This window comes from Abramis brama (genome assembly GCF_963993115.1).
Source record: "Abramis brama genome assembly, chromosome: 23".
In the NCBI taxonomy this organism is placed as follows: Eukaryota; Metazoa; Chordata; class Actinopteri; order Cypriniformes; family Leuciscidae; genus Abramis; species Abramis brama.
The window spans coordinates 1,164,622-1,183,491 of NC_139985.1; the positions used below are offsets into that span (position 1 = coordinate 1,164,622).

At 38.0% G+C, this 18,870-nt stretch overlaps 1 protein-coding gene across 2 annotated transcripts in view; it reads left to right on the plus strand.

Annotated features, from left to right (window-relative positions):
* sos1 (son of sevenless homolog 1) overlaps positions 1–18,870 on the plus strand; it is a 53,632-nt gene that overhangs the window by 16,131 nt on the left and 18,631 nt on the right. For both annotated transcript variants that reach the window (XM_084101741.1, XM_084101740.1), the window contains exons 5-11: positions 402–611; positions 1,039–1,182; positions 2,654–2,764; positions 4,443–4,541; positions 6,434–6,561; positions 11,255–11,546; positions 13,130–13,496. In XM_084101741.1, the coding sequence (XP_083957867.1) occupies positions 402–611; positions 1,039–1,182; positions 2,654–2,764; positions 4,443–4,541; positions 6,434–6,561; positions 11,255–11,546; positions 13,130–13,496 (1,351 nt within the window). The remainder of the gene's footprint in view (positions 1–401; positions 612–1,038; positions 1,183–2,653; positions 2,765–4,442; positions 4,542–6,433; positions 6,562–11,254; positions 11,547–13,129; positions 13,497–18,870) is intronic.

An 18,870-nucleotide genomic window follows, 5' to 3' on the forward strand; every position in this document is an offset into this window, starting at 1 on the left:
TATATATATATATACACGTTTGAAAAATGAGGAGAAGAAAAAATCAAGAAACTAAATATTTCAACATATACATATATATATATATATATGCTTGCGTGAAAATAAACAGCGATTTGCTCTGAAACACGCAGCGCATGTATTTAATTAAATCGCATAAATTACACTAAGCCATATATCAGCGTTTTGGTTTTATTTTATTTTTGTATTATTAACTGCGCAGCTCTAATTGAACACATCAAACGTCAACATTCAAGCAAATAATCTCCAATTGCTCAAGCTCCACCCCTAGTGCTCAAGCTCCGCCCCTGGTGCTCAAGCTCCACCCCTGTTGCTCAAGCTCCGCCCTGTTGCTCAAGCTCCACCCCTGTTGCTCAAGCTCCGCCCTGTTGCTCTGGTTGCAGGTGCTGATGGACATGTTCCATCAGGTGGAGGAGGACATCAGTGTGTTTCCTCTGATGGACGAAGAGCCGTCGGCCTCAGAGGAACAGATGTACTATGATCTGGTGAAGGCCTTCATGGCCGAGGTACGACAGTATCTGAGGGACCTCAACCTCATCATCAAGGTGTTCCGCGAGCCCTTCAACTCCAACAACATGCTGTTCTCCTCTCACGTGAGTCTTCATCCTCACACTCCTCATCATCCTCACACTCCTCTTCTTCATCCTCACACACTCCTCTTCTTCATCCTCACACTCTTCATCCTCACACTCCTCATCATCCTCACACTCCTCTTCTTCATCCTCACACTCCTCTTCTTCATCCTCACACTCCTCTTCTTCATCCTCACACTCCTCTTCATCCTCACACTCATCATCCTCACACTCCTCTTCTTCATCCTCACACTCCTCAACACTCCTCATCATCCTCACACTCCTCTTCTTCATCCTCACACTCCTCAACACTCCTCATCATCCTCACACTCCTCATCATCCTCACACTCCTCACACACTCTTCTTAATCCACACACTCTTCATCCTCACACTCCTCTTCATTCTCACACCCCTCTCTCTCTCTCTCTCCATCTCTCTCTGCCTGTAGGACGTTGAGAACATCTTCAGTCGTATCGTGGACATCCATGAGGTGACGGTGAAGCTGCTCGGGTTAATCGAGGATACGGTGGAGATGACCGACGAGACAAGCCCTCATCCGCTGGTCGGCAGCTGTTTCGAAGACCTTGCTGAGGTGAGATGGGTGTGTGTGTGTGTGTGTATATATACGCACGCACGTTTAAATTATTTATAATCATATATATCATAATATGATTGTTTTTAATTATTTTTGGTAAAGTGCAATGGCTACATTCGATGAAAATCAATTAAATATTTATTTTTTTCAAACAAACTGTGAACATTTAATTAGTATCATTTATAATTTTTTTTAAAGAGTATTATAATTTATAATTAATTTAGATTTTTTTTATTTTTTTTATTAAAATAATATCAGTAATAACTGAATTAATTAATTTGTATTTAGAAATAATATTATTTAACATTTATTTTTTATAAATGTAATTAATAATAATAAAATGAATTATTTTTTAAATAATACTACTAAAAATAATATAATCTAAAGTAAATGATATTAATGTAATTATATATAATATATTTGATTTAACTACTGTATATTATAATTGTATATAATTTATGTATGTGTGTATATATATATATATCTCAAAATTTCCTTGTATATTAATTTATAAGAAAGTATCTTAATTTCTAAAACCTAATAAATAATAAAAAGTTAATTAAGTTTAATAATAACAATAATGTAATTAAGTCTTTTAATTAAATTCATATTAATAATATATATATATTTTTTCATTTATAATAAATTATTTTCATTTTAAATAAAGAAAACTAGTAATAACAGTAGTAATTTAATTTAAATAAATATTTAATAATATTATAATTTACAATAAATATATTTTTTAATTTATAATAGTAAGTTTAATTTTTTTTTAATTTAATATTATTTTTCAATGATAATTAAATAAATGTTTTTCATATATATATATATATATATTTTTTAACGCGCGATTAACGCAGCGCGTATTTTCTGTTTGACCCGTGGCCCAACCCCTAGTTGTAGAAATGGAGATACACAGTGTTGCCAACTTAGCGACATTGCAGACCCCTTTAGCGATTATTTTTTTTTCCCTTCAAAAAAGCGCCCAAACCTTATTTAATTTCTGAGAATCACGCGCGCGCACCTCTCTCTCTCTCTCTCTCTCTCTCTCTCTCTCTCTCTCTCTCTCTCTCTCTCTCTCTCTCTCTCTCTCTCTGCGTCTTGCGCGGTTAACTCATGACAATCATGCGATTAATCGCGATTCATTTTTTTTTATCGATTGACAGCCCTAATATATATATATATATATATATATATATAATAAAAATAGTTAATTAAGTTTAATATATATATATATATATATTTTCATGTATTTAAAATTCATTCATGTGTTTTGTGAGAGTGGCACCGATACGATCCTCCCAAAACACACTGGTGTCCGTTCCACCTCCACGCTTCACAGCGACTGACCCCGCGGCCTTTCACACACACACACACGTGCTTGTTTTTCCTCATGCCGTAACAATACAGGTCACGGTGGGCTGTGCTGCGGGTCATGTGTTAACTCTCGGGTGTTGGCCTTTTTCAGGAGCTGGCCTTCGACCCCTACGAGACGTACGCACAGGACATCCTTCGCACCGGCTTCCACGAACACTTCCTCAGTCAGCTTTACAAACCCGGAGCCGCCATTTACCTGCAGGTCAGAAACACACACAACACTGCAAAGCTTTTAGTTTAGTTTACTTTAGTTCCTTTAAGTGTCCACAAGTGGAAATTTGTCTTTGGCTTCACTATACACCGCACACAAGGACACCAACACAATATAACAATATACATAAAAAATATAAGTAATACAATAACATTTGCATGTACATATGCATAGCCTACATATCCACCCCATACTCATATACCCTGGACCACAAAACCATCACATGGGTAATTTTTATTTTTAATTGAGATTTTTACATCTGAAAGCTGAATAAATGAGCTTTCCATTGATGTGTGGTTTGTTAGGATAGGACAATATTTGGCCGAGATACAACTATTGTAAATCTGGAATCTGAGGGTGCAAAAATCTCCTTTAAAGTTGTTCATTTATGAACACGATTGTGCAGCATTCACTCACAGAAATACATGTTTTATATATTTACGGTAGGAAATTTACTAAATATCTTCATGGAACATGATCTTTACTGAATATCCTCATGATTTTTGACATGAAAGAAAAATCGATAATTTTGACCCATACACTGTATTGTTGGATATTGCTAAAAAAACAAAACAGAAATAAGTGTTTATAAGCTGTCGACCCCAAAAAACAAGCGTTTAAGGACACAAAAGTGGATAGAGGCGATTGAGACAGTGTCATATAACTCTGAGAACTAGCAGAGCCCGTCTACGGAGAGCCTGGCACTCCCTGCCACGATGCCATCAAGCGGCATCTCTGGTCGTAATCAGTCCTTCACTGACCAATCAGCGTTCATTAGCAGAATGCTAGCGTGTTATGGGCAACAACAACTCAACCTGTAAGAAATCGAAAGGACATAAGTACTCGTTCATTCAACTTTCGACCTATAACCCATGTTGAACTTGCAAAACCTACAATCAAATCTGAGATTTCTCAACGGCAATCGGGTGAAAGAGACACATTTAGCCGTCTAGCGCCATAGACTCCCATTCATTCTGCACTCATGGGCGATCGCCCCCAGTGGAGCTCTGGTGGAACTACAACCAACATTCGGTACAATAGGACTCAATAGGGAGTGGCCAGGCTCTCCGTAGATGGGCTCTAGAAAATGGATAAGGCTACATAATCAAATTCACTAATATTACACCATTTAAACATTATTCAGACACATAGGCTGAGTTACTAAAACAATCTTTGTCAAAGAATAATGTTTGTTCACAGTTTGAACGTTCTTGTTTCCATTTGTTTAATTTCAAGATCTGAGGTGAATTATCCACTGTTGCTTTTACAGCTTCAAAGCTGGAGCACTAAATGATGTTCAGTGTCACATGACACGCTTTTAACATTAAATAAAGCACATAAACAGTACCTGAGATTATCATTGACACACTTTGTGTTTGTTGTTCCAGCGCGACGTCGCAGAAAAATAGAAACCGTTTCTAAAACAGAATCGTCGCGTGTCGCCGTCGCGGCTGGTTAGGACAAACACTCTGATTAACGTGGAAAAGATGTATTTTATCGCGCACCGCGTGTAGTTAGGGCACGCCCGTTTTTGGGGGTCGACAGTTTATAAAAACTTATTTCTGTGTTTTTAAGCTTGTTTGCTGCACACCTCGTCACACACGTGGTCTTCAGATTATAATGCATGTCTCTATATGAATATGATCACATGATGTCTCTGTGTTTTCAGTCTATCTGTGAAGGGTTCAAAGAAGCGGTACAGTATGTTTTACCGCGGTTACTCCTGACGCCCGTCTACCACTGTCTTCATTACTTCGAGATTTTAAAGGTGAGTGTCATTTCCCACAATGCACCATTTACTGATTTTCAGCATTACTTCTGAAACCAAATGGAAGTGCAAAAATAGTAACTGTCTCCAAATGTACAGAAGCCCACAGAGGACATATGAAAAATAAAAAAGCCTCGTCCTTTACAAAACACTCTATTTAACAAAAATATGAAAAAATATATATAATTTCTACATTTAAAAAGGTTAAGAGCATGAACACTTTCAAACACTACTCTGTAATGCAGGGTTTCCTCATGAGTTGATGAAAAGCTAATAATTAAATAATAAAAATGTAAATAATTTTAAAGTGAAATAAGATGCTTGTGATCATTATCATGACATTCAGACAATCGTGAATATTATTAAAGTAAATATTTTCTTCCGAAGTGTTTCATCTGACACAAATCTTCTGGAATCGATGATTGTGTTTTATTATTATTATTATTGCTGGGCCATGATTAATCATGTTTAATCGCATCCAAAATGTTTTTACATAATATATGTGTGTGTACTACGTATATAATTATTTTGTATATATAAATACACACATATGCATGTATATACTGAGTATATCATTTATATTATATATAAATATTTTAATATTAAATATTAATATTTAATATTTAAATAACACATTTTTCTTAAATATACACATGCATGTGTGTGTATTTATATAAACAAAATTATTATACACGCCACAGACACATATTATGTAAACACAAGCTTTTATTTTGGATGCGATTAATCGTAAGCATAGCACTAATTATGATCTTAATAATTGAGCACATGCATGGTCTATATTTGCATGGGTCGGATCAGTAATTCTCTCCAGAGTCACACGGATCTGAACATGTGCCTTCAGAGAGCTTTAGCTTTACTGCTGCTCCAGGAGCTCCAGCGTTCCCAGCAGCCCTAAGCTGCTTTCCTGGATTCTTACGGGGGATTTATGGAGCAGAAATGAGCAAATCTCAGGCTGTAACGCGACACACAAGCCTCTCTTTCATTCTGAAGCGGCTGAAATGAGAAATGTCTGTTTGCACACATGACCTGATGAGATAAACGCAGTGTTGTCGAGGTCCTGCAGTGCGACATCATCACAAACATGCAGACACTTTCGTTGACCACACAGAGATTTGAAGTTATTTCAAGTTTATATTTAAGTTAATGTAGATTTTTGGTTATTTTTTTAAATAATTCATTAATGTGTTATTCGCATGTTCTTTATTTACTTTCATTTTACATATTTAATTGCATTACAGGATTTAATTAATGTTTTATTTTGTTTGGTAAATTATGTATTGTTTTACTTGCAGTTTTATAATTTAATATGTTTTTAGTAAGTGCTTTATTTTGATTGTTCGTATTTTAAAAATGTTTATTTTAATTTTCCATTTTCATGATTTAGTCTTTTTTGCTTTTTATTTATTTTTAATTTTACATTATTTGATTTGCTTTTATTTTACAATTCTTTTTTATTTTATATTTGAATGCTTACATTCATTTTAAGTCAGTGTATTATTTGTATTTGCTTTTATTCTAAAAATTATTTAAAAATATATATTTTTTTATTTATTAAAAAAAGTGTTTTTTGATTTGTTTTTTATTATTATTATTTTATTTGACTTTTTTTATTTAATTAATCTCTAGTAAGTAGTTTATTTTGATTTGCATTTATTTTATTTATTTATTTAAATTGTACTTTTAAAAATAATATATAATAATTTAATTTGACTTTTTTATGATTTAATTCATTATTGGCATTCTTTTTACTCACAAACCCCAATTTTTGGGAAACGCTGGCTTAGAGCATCATTAAAATAGTCCAAATCATGTACACACGACCCATGAACCCGTGAAGCCGTCTCATGTGTGTCACTGTGTGTCCTCGACAGCAACTGGAGGAGAAGAGTGAGGATGAGGAGGATAAAGAGTGTCTGAAACAGGCCATCACAGCCTTACTGAACCTGCAGAGCAGCATGGAGCGCATCTGTTCCAAGAGCCTCGCCAAGAGACGCCTCAGGTACACACACACACTCACACACACACACACTCACACTCACACAAACACAAACTCACACAAACACACACTCAAACATACACAGACACATAGTCTCACATGCATACACACACGTACTCACATACACACACTCACTCACACACACAGACACACACACACACAGACACACACAAATACACTCACACATACACAGACACATAATCTCACACGCATATATACACGTACACACTTACACACACTCACACATACTCACACACACATGCACTCACATACACACTCACGCATACACACACACACATATAGACTGACAAACACACTAACACACTCTAACGCGCACACACAAACACACACGCACACAGTCTCTCACACACACAGTCTCACACACACACACTCTCACACACACAGACACAGACACACACACAAACTCACACTCACTCACTCTCTCACTCACTCACTCACACACACACACACACACATATAGACTGACAAACACACTAACACACTCTCACGCACACACACACTAACTCTCTCACACACACACACACACACACACACAAACTCACACTCTCTCACACACACACACACACACACTCTCTCACTCACTCAATCACACACACACACACACTCTCTCACACACAGTCTCACACAGACACACACAAACTCACACACACTCTCACTCACTCTCTCTCACACACTCACTCACTCTCTCACACACTCACTCACTCTCACACACTCTCACACACTCTCTTACACAGTCTCACACAGACACACACAAACTCACACACACACACACTCTCACTCACTCTCTCTCACACACTCACTCACTCACTCTCACTCACTCACTCACTCACTCTCACACACTCTCTCACACACACACTCTCTCTCACTCACTCACACACACACACTGGTCTCCACCCATCAGCCCCTCGTGTGTTTCCCTCTGACCCTGAAATAGCCAGTGATCGTGACGAGGGAGTGTGTGCGTGAGTGTGTGTGTGTGTTGCGTCAGGGTTTGGGCGGCTCTGCTATTGTTGTTCTCAGAGAGAGAGAGAATGAGGAGGAAAGCGGCCCTTCATCTGCTGAAGGACTCGGGGATCATGAGGATCTGAAGTGTTCATGTCCCGTTGATCGCGTTTTAGCGGTTTTATGCGTTCGCGTATGTGGAAAGGATGGCGGCTCTTACGGTACGTGTGCTTTTGGAGAAATAAAGGCTCTTGCTGTTCACTTCTGTGCGTTTCAACCAGAACAAAGAATCGATCGTGATCGCCATCATCATCATCATCATCATCATCATCATCTGAGATGTTTCATGTTGTTGAAAAGTTGGGTAACTCGTTACAGTAAGGTTTCATGAGTAACATGAACTAACAATGAAAAATACTTGGAAAGCATTTATTAATCTTAGTTATTGTTAATCTCAACATTTACTAATGCATTATTGAAATCTAATGTTGTTTTTGTTAATATTTATTTAATGGACCTGAGCTAACATAAACTAACAGTTGTACTAACCTTAACACAGATTAATAAATACTGTAACAAATGTGTTGCTCATTGTTAGTTGACCAACGTTAACTAATAGTTACTAAAGTTGATTTAATTAAGGTGAATTGTACAATAAGGTCCTGTGAGTTAATGTTAGTTAATTCATTAACAATGAGCAATACTTTTGTTACAGGTTTTATTAGTCTTTGTTTATGTTAGTTAATTAAAAAAACAGCTGTAAAGTTCATGTTAGCTCAGGTTCGTTCTATAATAACTTTTGATTTCAGTAATGTATTAGTCAATTAACATTAACTAAGATTAATCAATGCTTTAGAATTATTTTTCATTGTTAGTTCATGGTAACTAACGTTAACAAATGAAACCTTCATACCAAAGACAACGATAACTTTAGTTTGAGAGTCGAGTGATTTCACTGTAAACAAGCTCTTCGTTTTACAGACTTTAAAATGTCTGAATGTGTTTAATTGCTGAAGTGTGTGGAAGGTAAAGACTCGTTCACACGAAGGACAATAATGATAAAAAAATGTAAGACAATAGCAGAGTTGACGTCACAATTATAAAGCTGTCATTGGAATCTCACGATAGAGCTGATGAACGATAAAAACACCGACAGCCAATAAGAATCCAGCCTGATTCAAGCTTTTAAAGGTGCAGTAAGCAATTTCTGAGAAACTGTTGATATTTGAAATCACCAAAACAAACACGCCCCTATCCGACAGGACCACACCCCTAACCTTATAGCCCCGCCCCAAATTCACAAACATGCTATGCAACATAGGCTCCTCCCCATCACAGTGGACACGCCCCTTACTGCTGATTGGCTGTAAGTGTGTTTTGGTGCTTGGTCTGATCCACTTCCAACAGCGTTTCTCAGAAATCGCTTACTGCACCTTTAAATGCTTAACCTTTATAAAGCAGGGTGGATTCTGATTGGCTGTTAGTGTTTTTATTGTTTTACGATTTCTGAGAAACTGTTGATATTTGAAATCACCAAATCAAACACGGCCCTACCCAACAGGACCACACCCCTAACTTTATAGCTCCGCCCCAAATTCAGAAACACGCTATGCAACACAGGCTCCTCCCCCCTAATGAGTGGACACACCCCTTGCTGCTGATTGGCTGTAAGTGTGTTTTGGTGCTCGGTCTGGTCCACTCCCAACAGCGTTTCTCAGAAATCGCTTACTGCACCTTTAAATGCTTAACATTTATAAAGCAGGGTGGATTCTGATTGGCTGTCAGTGTTTTTATTGTTTTACGATTTCTGAGAAACTGTTGATATTTGAAATCACCAAATCAAACACGGCCCTACCCAACAGGACCACACCCCTAACTTTATAGCTCCGCCCCAAATTCAGAAACACGCTATGCAACACAAGCTCCTCCCCCCTAATGAGTGGACACACCCCTTGCTGCTGATTGGCTGTAAGTGTGTTTTGGTGCTCGGTCTGGTCCACTCCCAACAGCGTTTCTCAGAAATCGCTTACTGCACCTTTAAAGCGACAGACGACAAAACTAGAATAAACAACGCTGTCGTCCTCAGGTGTGGACGCTGATATAGTTATGATTATTGTTCTTGGTGTGAACAGGCCGTAATAGTGCAGTGTCGCTCGTCCGCAGTGTGTGGCGCTCTTCAGTGAGAGAGAGAGAGTCTGCCGTCTCAACACTCCTTCATCTGCTCTGACGTGACGCGCGTGTGCTCGTGTCTTCACAAAAACATTCAGAAGTAAGATGCTCTTCACTCTATAGAGAGTCTTTCACTAGTCCCTCCGTCTTCAACTCATTCAATCCCTCCATCCTGTGATTCGTAACACCCGAAAATCTGAAAATCAGACTCCTATAAGAACGTCTTCTGGTAGAACAGTCAATCTGATGGTGTAGAAGTGTGTCTCTTTCAGGTCCTGGAGGGCTGTTCATCTTAAAGAGGACCTATTATTACTATTCAAAGTCTTGATGATGTTTTCAGGCTCTACTAGAGCAGGTTTTCCTGCTTGAATGTTGATTATTCTCCTCATATTCTCCATTGTTGCGGCTCCTCTCTTCCCAGTCTGTCAGTAACGCTCTGTTTACTTCCTGTCTCTATGAAGCCCCTCCTTCTGAAAAGCATACTGTGCTCTGATTGGTCGGCCGGTGTGTTTGGGAAATGTCCCGCCCCTTTCCATAACCACCAGTTTAACACACTACTAACTAACTCAACCAGGCCCCGCCCCTTTATTCTGCGTATGAATTATTATAATGAGGAATATTGTGACGTGTTCGTTCCCAGAAGAAACTCAAGACTACAGTGGAGGCGTTTCAGGAGATCAGAAACACTGACACTGATATAGAGAAGAACTCCCGCTCGAGGGACTTTGGAAGCTGATTGGACATTTAAATCTTGTTATTTAGATGTTGATGGTTACGAGGAACTCCAGGACTTGGTTTATTTCCCTTCCCTACTGTTTACGTCAGCTTTAGTGTGATATTTTAATGTCTTTCATTACATTCTCCTTAATTAGTTATTGACACTTTCACGAATCGATTTGATTTGATTCACAAACTCATGATTCTGATTGATTGATTGATAAATCTCTGAACTAAAGCTGTAAACTGAACCCTGTCGGTTGGTAAATTACTTCAATATTGATGTATTCAAACATTCTTTCAATAATTGTTACAGGTTAAGTAACATAATTAATATGTAATATAGTGCATTTATTTATCAAAATGCTCCTCTCTAAAGTAATTTTTCTAGCTAACTATCAAGTTTATGGGATTTTCTTAGGTAAATAATGTTACACTTTTACTCTGAACGATTACATTAAACATGATAGATTTCAGTAAGTCGTTCTGTATCTTTCAACATTCCTTCTGATGTTCATTGATGTTTATTTGCTGCTGTAACGTAGTAAAGAGGAAGAGATGATCGGTTCATCTGTCGGCACACATTATAGAGCGTCAAAACTATATTTACTGTTGGAATTTTGTCATAAAACTGACTGAATTTGAAAGCTGAGACTTTGTTTCATATCATAAAAAGCACTGTGTGATTATTGGGTGGTACAAATAATGTTTTTGTTCACACATCAACTGAAATCAGCAGACTAAAAGATCTCGATATCGAGATCATCAAAATGAAAACCAGGTGAAGTCGATTAATCAATATTGTGATTTGATATCAACATTGTCTCCCCGTTGTTCTGTCACCCAGCGAGTCGGCGTGCCGCTTCTACAGTCAGCAGATGAAGGGCAAACATCTAGCCATCAAGAAGATGAATGAGATCCAGAGGAACATCGACGGCTGGGAGGGCAAAGACATCGGCCAGTGCTGTAATGAGTTCATCATGGAGGGAACGCTCACACGGGTGGGCGCCAAACACGAGCGCCACATATTCCTGTTCGACGGGCTGATGATCTGCTGCAAGTCCAACCACGGCCAGCCTCGTCTACCGGGAGCCAGTGTGGCAGAGTACCGTCTGAAGGAGAAGTTCTTCATGAGGAAGGTGGGTACTGATCGGCACATGTGGGTTTTTTGATTGCCGGTGCCAATATAAAAGTTTGAGGCACTAATGTGGTTAATATGTGCTTTAGAAGTACTAATAAACAGCCAATATCATAGTTTTATGCATGCTAATAAGCAACTAGTTAATAGTGAGAATTGGACCCTAAACTAAAGTTTTACCAAACATTTTATATTTTATACAAAATATATATTTTGCAAAATAATTTGCACTATAAAATCAAAGCCAAATGTTGAGCATGCAAGCCAAAAGCCATGCATGTTGTTTTCCAAATTTGAAGTTAATATCACAAAAATTGGGTTTCCTGTGAGATTTTGTGTAGGCGCTGTACCAAAACTAGCCACTGGGTGACGTCCACATTCCATTAAAATTTTATTGTGCATTCACCTTTCACAATTTAATGCATTTCTGTCAGAATTGTTGTTGTGTTTGGCCGATACGTGTCGGAAGCAGTCTTTTATTTTGACAGTGCCAGGACTTTTATTTTGACATAATTGTCGGAAGCAGACTTTTATTTTGACAGCACCTGAGCTGAGATGTTTATTAGTGTCTTAATTAGTTTAGCCTTGTTGTTTAACAGTTCTATCTCAAAGATTGGACAGAATATTTGACAAACTGATGAAGAAAGTGAACAGTATATGAAAAAAAATTGCTTTTGCCTTTCTATTATTAGTAATAGAAAGCCAAACCCTATAATAATTTTTTATATTCATCCTGTGAAAACCATTTTGAAAATGGACATTGCATTACCATGGAAACGCTAATTTAAAACCTTTTTGCAGGCTCCTCCCCCTAGTGGTCTTTGTCATGTTTCATATTACTAAATTTTCTAATCTTGACAAAGCACATATAATTGGAAAGGTCTGAGCTTCAGGGTTCCATATTTGACTACTGTTTTGTGATAGAAGTCAAAATAAAAGTTTAATTCCGTCATTTATCAGCCAAACAAAAAAACTCTCAGGTGCTCAGACACTGTCAAAATAAAAGTCTGCTTTTGGCACATATTGGCCAAACAGAAAAACTCTGTCGCTCAGACACTGTCAAAATAAAAGTCATGGCACTGTCAAAATAAAAGTCTGCTTTTGGCACATATTGGCTCAACAGAAAAACTATCAGACCCTCAGTCAATGTCAAAATAAAAGTCATGGCACTGTCAAAATAAAAGTCTTACATGTATCGGCCAAACAGAAAAGCTCTCAGGCGCTCAGATACTGTCAAAATAAAAGTTTACTTCGGACATTTATTGACCAAACAGAAAAACTCTCAGGCGCTGTCAAAATAAAAGTCTGCTTCTGACACATATCGGCCAAACAGAAAAACTCTCAGATGCTATCAAAATAAAAGTCTGCTTTTAACTCATATTGGACAAACAGAAACTCTCAGGCGCTCAGACTCTGTCAAGTCCTAGCACTGTCAAAATAAAAGTCTGCTTCCAAAACGTTTCAGTCAAACCGTAAAACTTATTGGCTGGTGCGATGGTTTAAAAAGTGCAGAATATCGGTCGACCACTAAAGCTGTGTGACTGATAGAGTCCTGGATCTAAACGTCCACATGTTCTTCGACAGGTCCAGATCAACGACAAGGACGATAAGGAGGGCGAGTACCGGCACGCCTTCGAGATCATCCTGAAGGACGGGAACAGCGTGGTGTTTTCCGCCAAATCTGCGGAGGAGAAGAACGGCTGGATGGCGGCGCTGATCTCGCTGCAGTATCGCTCCACGCTCGAGCGCATGCTGGACACGGCCATGTTGCAGGAGGAGAAGGAGGAGCAGATGAGACTCCCCGGAGCCGAGGTGTACTGCTTCGCACAACCAGACTCCGAGGAGAACGTCGTGTTCGAGGAGAACGTCCAGTCCAAGTCCGGCATTCCCATCATCAAAGCGGGAACGGTGCTGAAGCTCATCGAGAGGTTGACCTTCCACATGTACGCTGGTGAGTGACGTTCATACGACTGGTCAGTTTTTAAAAAGACACCAAGGCTGCGTTTATTTGATGAAAAATTTTTTTTTTTTTTTTACGAAAAACGATTAAATATTATTCCAGTGCAAATCATCTGTTTTCTATGTGAATATATAGTAAAGTGTAATTTATTCCTGTGATCAAAGCTGAATTTTCAGCATCATTACTCCAGTCTTCAGTGTCACATGATCCTTCAGAAATCATTCTAATATGATGATGTGATGCTCAAGAAACATTTATGATTATTATCAGTGATGAAAACAGTTCATATTTTTGTGGAAACTGTGATACATTACTTTTTTTTTTAGGATTATTTGATAAATAGAAAGTTCAAAAGAACAGCATTTTTTTGAAACAGAATCATTTGTAACATTATAAATGTCTTTACTGTCACTTTTGATTAATTTAACGTTTCCTTGCTGAGTAAATTAATGATTTTTTTACTGACCCCAAACTTTTGAGTGGTTGTGTATCACAGTTTCCACAAAATATTTTTTTATGTTAATTTAATAATTTTAGTTAATTGCTACATTTTGCAACATTTTTATGTAAAAAGTTGTATCTAGTTAATGCACTGTGTGAACTAACATGACCAAACAATGAGCAATTGTATTTTTATTAATTTACATTAGATTAGTAAATGCTGTAAAAAATATATTGCTCATGGTTAGTTCATGTTAACTAATGCATTAAGTAATGTTTCACAAATTACACATTATTGTAAAGAGTTATGCTGATGGTTTTAGCCTTTGAAGAGCCAGCATTCACACGGTCTTGGAGAACCTAGATATACAAAAGTCATCAAATTAATGCAGTCTAAAAACGGCATGAGCTTTTTAATAATGAATATACATTTTGTTTGTTATGCTGAGCTCTGAAATATTTTATTAGGTAGAAGTTGCAAGTAGAAATATTTGTAAAAAAAAAAAAAAAAACTTTAATCCTTCTCCAGTAAATCACAAACAACTGAAAAAGTCTTAGTGCTTTTGAATATTAGAATATTGAATATCTAGACTCAGTTTGACCCAAACTAGCACTAATATTCGGTTCTGTGTGTTTTTGCGTGATGTGGCGTGTTCTTTCACTGCTGGATTTTGTGCAGTTAGTCGTTAACACACACACACACACACACACAGGGTGTTTACCAGCCACCGCTAATGCGCATTACTGATTTATTTCACAACCTGAAGTCTCGACAACAACAACTCCATCGCAGTGAGCACAGAGACACCGAACACATCGCCTTCCTCCGCATCTGTAAATATTTGGGCTTGTTTACGTCACGATCTCAGTGTGACGACCCGCTTTGTTAGAGCCGATAACACAACTAGCACTGATAAGAGAGAAAAACATGGTTATTCTTGAACAAAGCACAAGTTCAGCTCTGTTATCTGTGCAATGTCCTTCCTGTGTGTGTGTGTGTGTGTGTGTGTGTGTGTGTGTGTGTGTGTGTGTGTGTGTGTGTGTGGGTTGGGGATAAACTCTAAACAGCTGATCAACTCTACCCAAATCACTCAAGCTCATGAAGGCAGAACAGTAACAAAATGTTAATGAGTCTATTAATAGAGCAGTGGTTCGTCACACACACACACACACACACACCGACCGCGGTTTATCTGCACATCTGAACTGCTAGGTTTGGGTTAGATGTGTGAATCTGAACCTGTCAACAACATATAGAACAATAGAAGTGTCTAGAGAGGATATTTGTTTTTAATGACACTACAAGTTTTAATTAAACTATCAAAATATGAGGAAAAGTATTTTATATTTTTCAATTATGAGGGAAAAATCAAAACCCTAAACTTGCTTAAGATGTTTATCTGACAAAAGGATTGTGCAAAAAAGGCAAACTGCAGCTACAGGTTTTATTTTAATGCACAGAAGAAGAAAAAACATTAATATTTCATTTGTTCTCTCTTATTTCTGCATGTTCATAATTTCTTTATATGACAGTCTGGTCAAAAATTATGTATGTATATAAAATTATAAATTGATTGATCTATAAATAATATTATAATTTATATATAAATGTAATATCATAAATCTATTATAAGAAAATATAATTAAATGTTTAAAAAATGTGTATGTATATATATATATATATATATATATATACATATATATACATATATATAATTTAAAAATTTTTTTTTTTTTTTAAATAATTATTTTTATTATTCTTATTTTTTATTTATTTTTTAAATTTTAATAATTATTTTTATTATTATTAGTAGTATTTTTTTTTTTTTTTTTTTGATGATTAAGATCACATTTACCCCCAAAATTGTTGTTCGTGTAATGTGATAAAATCATAGCTCGTTATGCATCATGGTAGTTTAAAAATGGTCACATTGCAGTAAAGATAATTACTTTTGTTGCGTCTGAAATCACATTAAAAAAAAGTAATCGCACAAAATCGTATGTTCTATATAGTATGAATGTAATCCGGAAGTACTACTATAATGTAGAGACATATTCAACAATATAGTAGTACATATATTATGATAATAACGGTCATAAACATGATCCTAACATCAGCTTCATCATAACACGCATCTGCTGTTGGTTGGTTACGGGGTGTGTGTGTGTGTGTGTGTGTGTGTGCGTGTGTGTGTTCAGGTGAGATTGACGCAGATGCTCTGGGTCACTCGATGGGTGTTTTCTGTCCACACACACACACACACACACACCCCGATAAACTTCCTCCCCCAGAGACTCGGGGTAAATATAGCACCCAGTTTTCCACTGGAACCTCCAGCAAATACTGGTTTCTAATAAGGCAAAGGAAACAGAGTGTGTGTGTGAAGGGGAAAGGTGTGTCCCGTGCAGCTCATTTAGGGTGTGGATGAGGGTTAATGATCATTGAGTGAGTGAGTGAGTGTGTGTGTGTGTGTGTGTGTGTGTGAACTTTCTCTCGGTCCCAGACACTAGGATCACAGTCTGCAGGCCCTGAGTCTATTTTAGGTGTGTGTGTGTGTGTGTGTCTTGTGCGTCAGAGCCGTGAGTCTGTTTCCTGGCTAGAATAATTCCAGGCCGATTGTTTGGATTTGCTCACTGAGCTTCTATTGTTCCCTTCGGCCCGAACAGAACAGATCCATCAAACTCAGACCCTGAGTCCGTACAGACGCCACACACACACACACACACACACACACACACACACACGGCCGGAGACGCTAACCAATAATAGAGCAATCGATATATTTTTTTTTTAACATTATTTAAGCACCCAAATTGTGTGAGAGAGTGTGTGTGTGTTTGTGTGTGAGTTTGTGTGAGTGTTTGTGAGTGTGTGTGCGTGTTTGTGTCTGTGAGAGTGTGTGTGTGTGTGTGAGTGAGTTTGTGTGTGTGAGAGAGTTCGTGAAAGTGTGTGTGAGTGTCTGTTTGTGTCAGTGTTTGTGTGTCTGCTTGTGTGTGTGTGTGTGTGTGTCTGTCTGTTTGTGTGTGTGTAGTGTGTAGCTGAGTGTAGTCAAAGAGTATGGTGTAGTTGAGTGTGTGGTTGAGTGTAGTGTGTAGCTGAGTGTAGTGTGTAGCTGAGTGTAGTGTGTAGCTGAGTGTAGTGTAGTGTGTAGCTGAGTGTAGTGTGTAGCTGAGTGTAGTGTGTAGTTGAGTGTAGTGTAGTGTGTAGCTGAGTGTAGTGTGTAGCTGAGTGTAGTGTGTAGCTGAGTGTAGTGTGTAGCTGAGTGTAGTGTGTAGTTGAGTGTGTAGCTGAGTGTAGTGTGTAGCTGAGTGTAGTGTGTAGCTGAGTGTAGTGTGTAGCTGAGTGTAGTTGAGTGTGTAGTTGAGTGTAGTGTGTAGCTGAGTGTAGTTGAGTGTAGTGTGTGGTTGAGTGTAGTGTGTAGCTGAGTGTAGTTGAGTGTGTAGCTGAGTGTAGTGTGTAGCTGAGTGTAGTGTGTAGCTGAGTGTAGTGTAGTGTGTAGCTGAGTGTAGTGTAGTGTGTAGCTGAGTGTAGTGTGTAGTTGAGTGTGTAGCTGAGTGTAGTGTGTAGCTGAGTGTAGTGTGTAGCTGAGTGTAGTGTAGTGTGTAGCTGAGTGTAGTGTGTAGCTGAGTGTAGTGTGTAGCTGAGTGTAGTGTAGTGTGTAGCTGAGTGTAGTGTGTAGTTGAGTGTGTAGCTGAGTGTAGTGTGTAGCTGAGTGTAGTGTGTAGCTGAGTGTAGTGTGTAGCTGAGTGTAGTGTGTAGCTGAGTGTAGTGTGTAGTTGAGTGTGTAGCTGAGTGTAGTGTGTAGCTGAGTGTAGTGTGTGGTTGAGTGTAGTTGTGTGGTTGAGTGTAGTGTGTAGCTGAGTGTAGTGTGTAGCTGAGTGTAGTGTGTAGCTGAGTGTAGTGTGTAGCTGAGTAGGGCTGCAACTAGTCTCAGCCTCAGACGTCACGCCCACGGAACGTTGGCTAAACGTCTGATGCATATGGTACACTTAACTGGAAACACTTCAGGAATGTCGAAGTCGTCATCTGATTGGTTGAATTTTATCGGATTTCCGGGGGCGCGAGTGTCGCGTTTATTTTCGGTCCGCCGGGAATCAAAGCGCAGACGTGTGATTGCGGAAGAAAAACTGTTGTGTTTACATGAGTGACAATGAGCATTTATCAAGATCAGCTAAACGTAGGATTCTCAAAAGTATGCGTGCACGAACAGATCAATGACTTACTGCTTGTTTTCTTCTCCTTCTTTGATTTTCTGTGCTGACTGACTTGTTGCACGCCGGTTTGTTGTTGTGGGGACATTTCCACGCCCCGAAACGTGACGCTGAACGAAACGAACTGTAATTGGTTGTTTGACATGTCGGTCAAACGGCCTTATGGGCGGGCCTTGGCCAAAGAAAGCTGCTATGAATTCCAGACCTTCAGCCGTCAGTCTGAAGGTCTGGCTACGCGAGACTAGGCTGCAACTAACGATTATTTTGATAATCGATTAATCGGACGATTATTTTTACGATTAATCGATTAATCGGTTTATGTACTTATATTTTAGTTTTGCCCATTTTTCCCCCAAGTAAATTATTAACAAAGGGTCTTTATCATTCAACATACTTTTTAGAGATTTTAACCATTTTGCATTGTCATATCCTCATCAAAAACATACCTGGAGTTGTTTTATTATGTGTTAGTAAGCCTTTGTCGAACTCTTCTGCAATCAAAACACTGACCCATACGTACTCTAGCAAATTTCACAAGGAGATTTCAAATAATGTTTTCACCATGGCAGTCCTTTGGGCTCCTAAAGTAGTTTAACATCCCGAACAAAGCTTATTAATGAATCTTGCAGAACATATTTTCACGAAGAATAAGAATAAAACAGAATACAGTTGCAGCAAATTGCATTTTATTTATTTATTTATTTCCTGTAAA